Source organism: Montipora capricornis, chromosome 14 (assembly GCF_036669925.1).
Source record: "Montipora capricornis isolate CH-2021 chromosome 14, ASM3666992v2, whole genome shotgun sequence".
Classification (NCBI taxonomy): domain Eukaryota; kingdom Metazoa; phylum Cnidaria; class Anthozoa; order Scleractinia; family Acroporidae; genus Montipora; species Montipora capricornis.
Window position 1 is genome coordinate 46,753,883 of NC_090896.1, and position 12,500 is coordinate 46,766,382.

The following is a 12,500-nucleotide window of genomic DNA, read 5'->3' on the forward strand; positions in this document are numbered from 1 at the left end:
AATTAGACCTTAGAGCGGTTTTCAAATGAGTGTCGTAAAACCCAAACCAAAAAAATTACTTTGGCCAATCAAAAAGGACGGAGAGTAGTATCAATTGGTCTGTTGTCATCAGTCAGCCTACCTGTGAGGAAAAACTCCAGGTCTTTAACGAAGTGATTGAAATCGGCATGAGTAATATCATGCCTGAGAGAATGATCCAAGTCTACCCAAAGGACGCCCCTTGGATGTCGGTCAAGCTGAAGGAGCTAATACGCAAGCGCCAGCAAGCATTTCACGCCAATAAATCAGGCCTGATGTACAAGTACTATCGTAATGCAGTAAATAAAGAAAGGAAACGGTGTAAAGCAAAGTATTACACTTCTAAGGTGAAAGATCTTAAAGGTGTCAACCCGCGCCAGTGGTGGAGCGAAGTGAATAAGCTCAGTGGATCAAAAAAGCAAAATTCGTCACTATTTTCCTCCCTCAATGTTCCTGAGTATAACAACTTGTCTCCAACAGAAGTTGCTAATTCCATCAACCATGCATTACTGGAGCCACTTCAACCTTACGAGCCCATCGACAGCGAGCGTGAGGCCCTACAATTGCCCCTAGAAGAGAATCCAGAGTTCCTAGAGGTGTCCGTGCAAAGAGTGTACAACAACCTGCTTCACCTGAATAAGCATAAAGCTTCTGGCCCGGATGGCCTTTCCAACTGGGTGTTAAAGGAGTACGCCGAAATCCTAGTTACTCCTGTTCAAAACATCCTGAACGCCTCATACAGTGAGCAAAAACTACCCTCAATGTGGAAAATTGCAGATGTCATCCCCCTGCCCAAGGTGAAGCAAGTCACCGACCCAAAAAAGGAACTGCGTCCAATCTCTCTCACGTCTACCCTCTCGAAAATATCTGAGGACTTTATTGTTTCTGATTACATAAAACCTGCCCTAGAGAGCCTAGTTGACTCCAACCAGTTTGGTACCATATCTGGTTCTTCAACCGTGTTGGCACTCATTAGTATGATTCATAAGTGGCTCGAAGCAACGGATGGTAACGGTGCTTCTGTGCGTGTCCTTCTCTTTGATTATCGAAAGGCCTTTGACCTCATAGACCACAAGAGTTTGGTCAACAAATTGAAGCGGGTCAATATTCCTAATAGTGTAATCAACTGGGTGATTGACTTCCTGTCAGGAAGATCTCAAAGAGTCAAACTTGGGAAGGACTGCGTTTCAGAGTGGGGCACAGTGCCGTCTGGAGTGCCACAGGGGACAAAGTTGGGTCCCTGGCTTTTTCTCTTGATGATTAATGACTTGACTGTTCCAAGCATCTTCAACATGTGGAAATATGTTGATGATACTACGGTATCAGAGAACATACCTAAAGGCCAACAGAGCAAGTCACAAGAAGCAGTAGATGCAATCTACAATTGGTCCAAGGAAAATTTGTTCCAGCTTAATGGCGAGAAGACTAAAGAGTTAGTTATATCCTTCAGTCGTGACTCCCCGCAACTCCCTAGGGTTTGCATAGACGGAACTCCTATCAAAACCATACAGAGCACAAAGCTACTCGGCTTGACAATCAATGATACGCTAACGTGGCACGACCATATAGAAGAACTTGTTAAAAAAGCGTCGAAGAAACTGTACTTTCTTATTCAACTTAAGCGCGCGCACGTTCCTACTTCAGATCTTGTAACATATTTTTGCGCATGTATCAGGTCTTCACTAGATTACGCTTGTCCTGTTTTCCATTACAGTTTACCAAAGTATCTACAAGTCGAGCTCGAAAGAGTGCAAAGGAGGGCCCTATCATGCATTTTTCCCAGGGTGCACTACTCGGACGCCCTTCAGTTAGCAGGGCTTGAGTCCATCAGGGCCCACCAGGAAAAGTTAACAGAACACCTTTTTAAGTCTATTGTTAATGATCCACGGAGTAAGATTACCAGCCTCCTGCCTCCCTCAGTTTCTATCTCATATGAGCTGAGAAGGCAGAGGAGGTTTGCCATGCCTCTTGTAAAGACAAATAGATTTGCAAATTCATTCATAGTTAAGAGTGCGAGGGAAGCATTTAAGTAATTTCTGACAGTAGTCGCTTTGTAATTATATAATAGTAGTAGTTTTTAAATCATTTCTTATATTTCTTATTTGTAAAGAGGCGCAATTCAGTTTTTTTTAACTGCAATGTTTTTTCTTAATAAACACACACAGTCAGAGACAATCCAGTAAACCAATCAAAACTCGAAGTAATTACGCGTGGCCGACACCGTCAAAGCGCGGGAAAATGTGCACGCGCGAGCCACGATTGGTTTTGGTTTCACTTCTGATTGGTTGAAAAAATGGCGCGAGAACTTTGAACCAATCACTGAGTGAAGTAATGCAAAACCAAAGTAATCCACTAATTACTTTCGACACTCAATTGAAAACCGCTCTAAACAAGAGTGTTTACGCTTAAGGTTAGCTCTAATGAATGCTTAGGTTTGTTTCTGTATTGGTAAAACCAGAGTTAATGTGAACGAGACCTGTGAACTGAGTCCTGTGTTTTGTACCTGGCGATACTGGAGTGACGTTTTCGGTTGTTCAAACGACGCGAATTGACCAGATTTGAGATTGGGAGGAGGATGTGAGAACCCGACAATACAATATAATCTTCTTCCTAGCCTACGTAGCTGGTGGGATATTTTATCGCAGGATTATTTAAACTCTCGCGAGTAGGATGGTTTTCGCTGCGAGTGGCCGCTACTTGCCTGGGGACTAGTGATTTTGAAACTCACTCAACAACGAAGCAACCATCGATTTTATACTACCGCGTGTTCAAATAATCCTTGAAATAAAAATGCTCCGCCAGCTCCCCAGGCTATTTTCTTCCCTAAAAACCGCACCGTTCATACCAATCTTATTCCTCGAATGTTGGTACAAATGTACACACTTTCCATGCCGAAAGTCTTGGAATATCGAGATATTACAATGCAAAGTTAAAAAATAAATAACGTTCTCAAAGCCGTTGTCGTCTTCCTCGTGAAAGCTTCCTATTGCTCTTTTATCAGGATGTCCCCTCAGGTCCACATCAGGGGTTACTTTTAGAGAACATGATTATGTGGTATTTACAGAAACTGATGACCGGATGCCGGGGCGTTTTCTCAACCGCTGGATTAGTGAAAATGTAATTGAAACAAAAAAATTGTTTGATTAAGAAAAGAGTTCAATTCTGAGAAACCAAACATGGCGGTCGCGACATCATGTAAAAGACGAACGACAAATAAGCTGTTACCTTCATGTACAGAGTAAGAACAGTGGACACACTTATTCCAGACAAGATACAAGCAACAGGGGCCAGCACTAACATCAGACGAACCATTACACCCTGAAAAAAAAAAACATTTTTCCACGATCAAAACATCGAAGTTTACTTGGTAAAGTTTGTTCCACACGTTAACAATTCTCATCGAAACTGACATGGTGGCAATGATTGCGATCGCATTAGCGAGTTAACACTAGTGGTACATCAAGTTCTACTGTTCAGTGTCAGTGTTCCCCTAGGGATTCAAAACACCAGAGAGTTTACACTAGCTCTAGTAGTGTCAACACAAGTGCTACACTGTGTTTCTCTCAACAGTGGCCGTAACCAATGACAATCTGGCGATTGAAACTGAACCTGACATTGCGTCAGGCGCCTGGATCACAAACTCCGTATTTTTTTCTTTGGGCATTTATTAACGGTGAGGGGTTTTTTCCCAACCATGGAGAAGTACCTACAAAATCAGGTCGAATCCGATGCATCTCCATATTTAAGTAAAGAAATAGATCAAGTCGGCTAACTCAATGTTGTACCCGATTCAAATCTCCAGGGATTAAGACTCTGTGTGTATTGTATTTGCACGATAATGTAGCATTCATATATAAATGATATGGAAAAACCAGGAACAAAACGTTTTATTCTCAAAGGGTTTTAATTGGGTACAACATTGAGTTAGGCGATTAGTGGAATAATTTTGACGTGATACGTTTGCCCTATTGTTATTTGACAAAAGCTCTTTGTGTCAGAACAATAGGGAAATCGTAACACGTCACAGTTATTCAAGATGGCTGCGACCGCGAAATTTGAAACTGAAAAATAAGCGATCTTAAAATCCACTTTTTTTGATATAAACACTGTTTTAACAAATTCCGAAGAAATTTCTTTGTAAACATAATTTCCTTCGGTTTAAACTTATTCTTTAGTAAGAGTGGAGGTTCCCTTTAAACCATGAGGCGAGAGCGATAAAACACGACATGCGAGTTTATTGAACAGCTGCAAAAACATTCCACAGAAAGCGTTTCCATTTGGAGTCTGAATAAAGTTTCCAATGGACCAGTATTAGTATTCTCAGTCTTGGACTGGAACTAGCTTGCAATGGAGGCTAATACAGGGGAACAAATTAAAAAGTATTTGCACTAGGAAAAATTCCCCTGCATTAGCCTCCATTGCAAGCTAGTTCCAGTCCAATACTGAGAATACAACTTATTATGGTCTATTGTGAGAGGAGAAAATTCGCATACAAGAAAAACAAGCTAAGCCTTATCAGTATGCTTTATGTAAAGAATTCTAATGCACGTGACATTTTTTTTAGTGACCTAATGGGCTGTTTCTCTCATGAATTATCAATAGAATTTGAAGTAATTTTTAAAGACGCCACTCTTCTGTAATTTACCTCCTCCTGTCTCTAATAGTTTTCAAGTATTTGTAGGTAGACGGCAATTATGTACGTTATAGTTTTTTGCATTTTTTTTCATCCTATAGTTTGTTGCTATTTCTTCTGCACAATGCTCTGCAATCTAACTGTACTTACGGCAAAGTAAATGCTGGTAACACCATACATAATGATGAAAATATTTGCATCCGTGAGCTTGTAAAAGCAATAGTACAAGCCGACAGGAAACATGAAGACCATCAACTGCAGATCAAAATAGAATGACGACCATGTTGTTGGCTGATGTTCAGACACAGAAGCAATGATTGGAATGTTGTTCTTGGCATAGGATGGATCCAGCAAAGAATAAAAACGGCCAGTCCACGGTGAGATTTTCCCAGTGAAGGTTAGAATGCCACCTACAGTGGAAACTGCAACTGCTGCAATCAACACGACGGTCTTGAACAAAAGTTGAAAATGTTCGCGGGGCATGTGTGCGCGGACATAGTCCACAAACGCATGGATCTGACACAGACCAAACACACCAAATGCCTTTAAAGAAAAATAGGCATCACATTAGGAAGTGAATTTTAAGTTGAACTGCTGTGATACATATCGTTAACTACTATTAGATCATAATAATTATAGTATAGTAAGAGGTGTAAATGAACCCTCACATTTCTGGTTAAGGCATGATTCGCACTTGGCACGTTAAGTTATTTTGCTTACTGGTTTTAATGTATGCAACTATTCTTGCAATTTATTTACCACAGCAAGTTTGCGTGAGTTGAAAGGTGACAACTAATTAGAAATTCAGAAATATATAAATCGAACCTGTACTGCAAATGAGCAAATTGCTTTTTTACTTTCGTCTGATCAAGAATGTTAAAGACAGTCAACAGAAGAAATCAAACTATAAGATCGTATAGATTAAAAGACACAAATTTTCAGTATTATTATATTCAAGAAATCAATTCCATTCTTTTTTAGCCTATCTTCGGCATTCCAAAACATAAATCTACTTCTGCAATATTTTCCTTTCAGTCGACTAGTTCAATGATTTATTGAGCAGCTAGTACGGATAAAAATCTAAAAATCTACAGGATCTTGGCGTAATCTTGCCATAAAATAGTGCCTCGTCCTATGTATAAATTGTCGAGTCATTGGATTTGGAGGGAGTATACTCATAGTTTAGTTTGTTCATGTGCATGTGCACATGCTCGCTTTCAATATCAGGTTAGGTTTTGTAGGCAATAAAAGAGTTAGCATGTAGAGTGTTGGAGTTAGAGTGTACATGTAGCTCCAATACAACAGCTAAAAACAATTAATGTCCTCCCTTATCCTGTCATACTTCAAAAATGGACATTTTGAAGACTTTTGTTCCAAATTTGAACTAAACTTACAGCCATATGTTCACTGGATTGGACAGGCTGGAAACCAACAAATGAAATTTGCATTGACAAAATCGTCCCCAAACAGTAAACCTGAAAATAAGAAGTGACAATACATGGTGTCAAAGCACAAAGCAATGGGCACACGACTGTCGTGGGAGGCCTACACCCGCTACTCTTTGCAATTACATGTGACACAAAGTTTGTGAACACTGGTCAGGAGTGTTTTCAAACAAAGCCTATGATTTATTGGTCATTTTTTCGTGTAACTACAGTGTTTAACCATGGATCTGCCGGTTTCTATTGTGTTAGAATAGCCGGGGATGAACTCTTGACCCCTTCAATGCCGAACTGAATTTATTGAGCCAACAAATAATTATGCATAGAATTTTCCACATACTATGAAACACTGAGCCAAAGAAGGTACCAAAATACAGTATCTCTTACTTACTGAGCAATACGCAACATAGATTCTATGAGAGAATCTTCCAGTCACCATCAGAGCCAAAACATGGAGAGGAATCAAGTTGATTAAGAACACATAGCCACCCCAAGAGGAAACCTACACAAAGGGATGAGGTAATAAATAATAATTTCATTGAAAAAAAGCAGTTGCCTTTCGCTAGTGGGTTTGATTGTTTGCCCTACTGAAGGGCTAATGCTCGAAATGTCAGCTTTCAAATTAATTTTTTCTAGGGTGGTCAATTTATCATATCAACCCACTTGATAAACCCATTTCTGCATTTCACTTCCCCACCGATGCAACACCACAATTTCCTTAAGCCCTGTGCGAACATACGCAACATTGTTGGGTGTTACATGTTGCGTCCATTTGCACACTCTGTTGCATGTTGTTTTGTTGGCAGTTGTTGCACAAAGTTTCAAACTGGTGAAGCTTTTGAGCCAACAACTCCCAACATTTCTTTAATTGTTCTACGCTGAAGCGTAGCAGGATGATGTTGGATCCATTTGCACAGCTCTTCTAACATTGTTGCGGCCCATGCACACACATTCCATATGGCGTCCATAGAGATAGCAATGCATTAACATGTTGAAAAAAAGTTGGCAGCCGAATTTATAAAGTCTTATGGGTCGTATCCTTCCCATAATACAGTGTACGTCCTTACACTGTTGGGAGTTGTCGCATCTGTTTGCACACAACTGCCAACACCATCCAACATCTGCAGAACCAACAAGTCCCAACAACATTGGGAGTTGTTGCGTCTTTTTTCACGGGACTACAGAAACTAACCACTTTATCCATTCTCTGAGAATGAACAGAGGAGTTGTTTGTCAATGGCTTCTAGGCTTCATGCCATGTAACCAGCCAGACGTTGTGGATTTGACTGAAAGAGTTGCAAAAAGTGGCAGCTTCAGGGGACTAGAAAGAGTGCAGCCCTGTCTGTAACTCTTGTGTTCTCAAAGGGTACTGAGATCTGTATCAATGAAAAATCAGAAGTCAAGTCGAATAACTCACCATGTAGAAGTAAGCCAAAGCACACATGGTTGACCAGAATAATGAGCCAGTCTTGACAGATTTGATCCAAAGGGCATAAGTGAGTAGCATGCAGAAAATGGCAATGCCCTCATTGTCATATGATCCAGCAACAGAACGAGAGATATAACCTAACAAGAATGCATAGGTAAGTAAGTCACTCATTACAACTAGAACCCTGTATCACTATAGGAGGCAGTGTGGCTAAGTGGTTCAAGTGGTACATGTACCAGTACATCTGAGGTGGCTTTCATGTCAAGTTCCCCTCTATGAGCAATTCCTGTCGAACATGATCTCCAAGAGGCTAAGTGGTTCAAGTGGTACATGGCAGTGTGGCTGAGTGGTTAGGGCGCTTGCCTTGAGATCCGGAGATCCCGGGTTCAAGACCCGCTCTTACCACTCGTTGAATTTGATCCTGGTAGTCCCTGGTTCAACTTCCCAGCTGCACTTGTAAATAGCCAACTGGTTTGCCTCCGGCCAGTTGGGATTCTTAACAGTTGCAGTTGTTGTGTTCTATTGTTTTGTTGATTGTGTTTCATTGGCCCTGAAAAGGCCCTATGGGGAGTACTCAATTAAGTATGTAAGTGGTAAAAGGCAGATTGACCTAGGTGGTACTGCACAATGAGCTTCACTTTATGAGTACACGTACCATTAGAAGTACACATTTCCAGCCCTAAGCAGTCAAGCACCAGTGCTTAGGTTGAGCTTTTTTTAAGTGGCCTTCTCAGAGCAAAAAACACATTTTTCTAAATGCACAAGGTTCTAAATAAAAAGTGGTGTCTTACCAGGGACAATGGAGATCATCGCAGCTGCCACTAATCCAGCACTTGCATCCTAAAGGTGAAGATGCATTTCATAATAAGTGGTTAATGATTAATTTTTAGTTGTTTCACAGAATGCAAAGAGCTTGATCCAGATGACGTTTGTTTAAAACAATCATTTTGTTTGCAAGGAATAGAAAGGTTATATATAATTTCTGGCAGGTGTGTGGTGAAACTCCACATGCCAGAGGCACATGTATTACCGCCATTGTCTTTAATGACTAGAGCTTATTTTTATTGACCAATTTTGCACTGGCTTGCAGTATACATACAGAGATAAAATTCATTATGTAACATGTTGTGGCAAGTTGTCTCAAGCTTTCCCCAATAATTTATCACTTCATCTACATGAATGAATGTTGCAATAAAATTACAGAACTTATAGTGTGATCTAAGCTGATCTTCAAACCAAATTAGCATCTTTAACCATACAAGTGAATGTTATTGGATGAACAAAGTTATTCAGTCAGCAAGTAAGATTAATAACGGTAATAGGACTAAGTGGAGTCCAGTTCAGTCTGTAATCATACGAGTGATTGACAGATCAGACGACTGCGTAGTGAGAGTCTGATTTGTTTAATCACGAGTACCGACCGAATTGGATGGCACGAAGTCCAGTTACCAATTAATCAAAGCCATTACAATTTCAGAGAAAAAAAATTAATGCACTCCTTTTTCACTGTCTAATGTTACAAATTTCGTCCACTTTGGAAAATCCCCAGTTCGGTAGGGTAAGTGGTTGTTGCTATGGTTATTGTGATAAATTCTGTGATTGGTGGATTAAGCTGAATGCACTTAATGTGATTGGCTGATGTAACTGTCCGATTTCAGGTATCCGATTACAGCCAACTGTCCAATTTCAACCCTACACAATAATTAGTGAAAAATAAAGCAGTTAATACACCAATCAAATTTGAGAAAATTGTAATGGTTATGATGATAGAAGTAATCTGAGCTGAGAGAAGGGAAATAATTTTCTAAATTACAAATAACACCGCCCAGATACAATTACCTTAAGTTCTTTAGTAAGGTGATATGTCACAAGTGTAGTGAGCGATGAAAATAAAGGAGCCAAGAAGACACAGACATTTCTGATATCGATAGTGATGTGGAAGAAATTCAGAATGTGATACAGGACTGCAGATGTTACCATCAAACCTAAAGAAGAGGAAAGAAAAATAGTTCTTTTTTTTTTTGATCAAGCACTCGTAAGTTACCTAACACAACAGAGTAACAGTTACTATTCTTCCAATTAAGATGATCGGATAGGTATTTTTTAGTATTTTTTCTTTCAGTTGTCCATCAAAGTAACAGCTAAAAGCTGGGCTTCTGATAAGATGCAGAAAAAAAGGAAGGGAAAGATTATGCAGAAAATTTTGGCCATATTATGCGTAAACAAGCATTGATTATGTGGAAATTACACCGGATTATGCGGAAATTTAAACAAGTTATAAAACTAATAATTAGGGTCTTCCAATGTATTTACATGCTTATGGTAAATCAGGACTCGAAATTGCAACCAATACAGCCGCATTTTACTGAATTTTTTCGCTTTGTGATTAAAATATATAGAAGAGTTGCCAATTTGCGACCAGATTTCACCATTGAAATAAAAGGGTTACCAGGTGGCATTTTGCCACCACATTTTCTAAAATAAATAAAGCAATAAAACTTATTTTGTTTCTCCTCATGAATTTTGTTTAAATTTGAAGATATGGAGCAAATTTGTTACATGTATATGTTTGGACTGTGATCCATTTCCTCAATCATTGACCATTTTCAGGTATTTTGATCCCAGGGATAACACATGTACAGGTTCTAGTGTCCAGGCTCATTGCCGAAAAATGTGTGGAAACTGCTTTCGACCTTCCATCTTGCCAAAGAAATGGCATGTTTTCTTCAATCTCTTAGGCTTTTAAGTTTGTGAGGATGGTAAGCAGATGCTTCATCACTAATATTAGGCATTTCTTCTGTTTATGCGGAAAATATCGTACTTATGCGGAGGATGTGAATTTTAGGGAATTATGCAGATCCACATTGCTGCATCCTGTCAGATGCCACATAAAAAATTGTCATATTTTTGAAAGAAATGTATGGAGTGATACCTCATGATATGATATTCATCCATAAATTTACAAAAAGATGCTGATGGATGTTTGATCGGATGTTCTGGGCTGAGTTGTGTGAAGTTATGTTTAAGGTACATCACAGACAACATGCAAATTGGTCGTTTTTTGATCACACTTAACGCAGGTTTTATCCTAATCCTTCTTGAAGGTTTTGGTTCGGCAGTTTATGTGACAGTTATCCTAAATTCAAATATCTTTACATCACTAATAAAGGTAAATCTTTTTACCTACGCCAGAGATACTTTACCTCTTACAGCTCAATAATTTTCTTACAGGTTTCTCTGGGCAAAGTTAGAAAAACTAACAGTCCTTTGACTGATGCCTCAGGGAAGGAGAGGCACGAGTTAGTTCCTCATTTTACAGTGCAAATTGTTCTGCATTCATTCATGATTACAAAGAATGTTTACAGTGCAATGCAGTTTTTTTGCATCAAATGAAGAGGTAGCATGGGGATCTAGTCGATTGGTGACAGGCGAAAGAACAAAGTTCCGAAAATACGTAGACCGAGACAGAATTCAACCCTACGATCTCTTAACACCAGTTGGGTGCCTCTACTACATTGTGTAGAACCTCCAGTATAGCTCTTACAGGGAAGGAGCTTGATGGTAGAGCATCCAACTGGTGCTTATTAATAAGGGGTTGCAGCTTCAAATCCTGCTTAGGACTCTAGTTGTCCTTTGCTCAATAAACTACATGTAGTTTCCCATCCTTCCCTTGGGTGCACCTTAAACATCCAACATCAACTGCATTTGAAAGAACTAGCTTTTTTTTTTCAATGAGACTGTGGAATAAGTCCATGATTCGTGGACGTTTTGCAGCAGAAACAGTAAGCCATCGTCATCATTCTTAGAAGTGACTGAAAGAACTAGACGCCTTTGGAATGACACGGATCATCTCTGTTTACACCTATCATTCCAGAAAAGTTTGAAAACAGAGCTCAGTGATTGATGTGTTACTGTACCTGGATAAATTGTGCCACCAATAATTCTTCCCAGTGGATACCATGCCCGGTCATCAAACCAGTTGTGAAATTTATAAAAGCCTTCTTCAGCTAAAAACCTTGTAGTTCTATAATTGAAGTACCTGATAAGAAAAAATATTATTTGATATTAACAAGATGGTCGCTTGAATGATCACAGTTTATTTTATTTAAAAATAATGCTACATCACCTTGCCTTATCCCGAAACTTTAATAATCAACTTTATTTACATTTACATTGTCAACTGTTCTTACAATAATTTTCATCTAAGCCTGGACACTTAACAGGGAAAACATACTCTAACTGGCTTCAATTAATCGAAGTTTGAGGAATGTTCATGCAAAATTTCCTAGAATGGTTGCAAGACTGGATATAGAAGACTTTTTTAAAGAAATTGACCCTGATCTGATAAAGTATTAGGCTCAATTACCAGCCACTGTTTTGGGAAATGAGCCAGCGTTCACTCCCAAAATCACGGCTGGACGCATGAGGTGAGCCATTGTTAATCTCCGCCAATCAGAAACTCGCCTGCACAAATCGGTCTGGCATAAATTGTATTTTTTGGCTGTGAAGGTATTCTTTGACACGGCCTGTTTAAGGTTTACAGTGCTTTTAAGGTAGGAAACATCCAAGATTTTGAAAACGAAAAGTGTTCAAGAAGCTGGAGAATGGGGATTGTGTCATTTTTGGAAACTTCACTGATTTTCCAGTTGGCACTAAGGTTAAAAGTACGCCTTTCAAATCCACTGCTATTGCAATTTCTCTTTAGATTAAGCTGATGTAAGAGCAAGTCAATTTCCTCAAGATCAATTGAAATTACCAGTTGCTGAGTTTATTGGTGGCAAAACGAGGGGGTCGATGAGGTCGACTGAGAGCTGAAGCAGCCAAAGATTTCGTTGATGATTCACTGGTGGGTTGAATTCGAACGCACATATTTGATCATTTAACCACAAACTCAAGCTCGTATCATCTGGAAACTTCGCACAAACGTTTTAAGCATTGTTATGTAATTACTGTTTTGTTACAATCAGTGTTTTGGGAT

At 39.4% G+C, this 12,500-nt stretch overlaps 1 protein-coding gene across 1 annotated transcript in view; it reads right to left on the reverse strand.

Moving 5' to 3' along the window:
* Positions 1-12,500, reverse strand: part of LOC138033545 (dolichyl-diphosphooligosaccharide--protein glycosyltransferase subunit STT3A) — a 26,218-nt gene that overhangs the window by 10,177 nt on the left and 3,541 nt on the right. Inside the window, exons 3-10 of the mRNA XM_068881313.1 lie at positions 11,440-11,561; positions 9,362-9,507; positions 8,314-8,362; positions 7,511-7,659; positions 6,485-6,595; positions 6,046-6,126; positions 4,802-5,194; positions 3,244-3,336 (exon numbers count right to left, since the gene is read on the reverse strand). Of these exons, the coding sequence (XP_068737414.1) occupies positions 3,244-3,336; positions 4,802-5,194; positions 6,046-6,126; positions 6,485-6,595; positions 7,511-7,659; positions 8,314-8,362; positions 9,362-9,507; positions 11,440-11,561 (1,144 nt within the window). The remainder of the gene's footprint in view (positions 1-3,243; positions 3,337-4,801; positions 5,195-6,045; positions 6,127-6,484; positions 6,596-7,510; positions 7,660-8,313; positions 8,363-9,361; positions 9,508-11,439; positions 11,562-12,500) is intronic.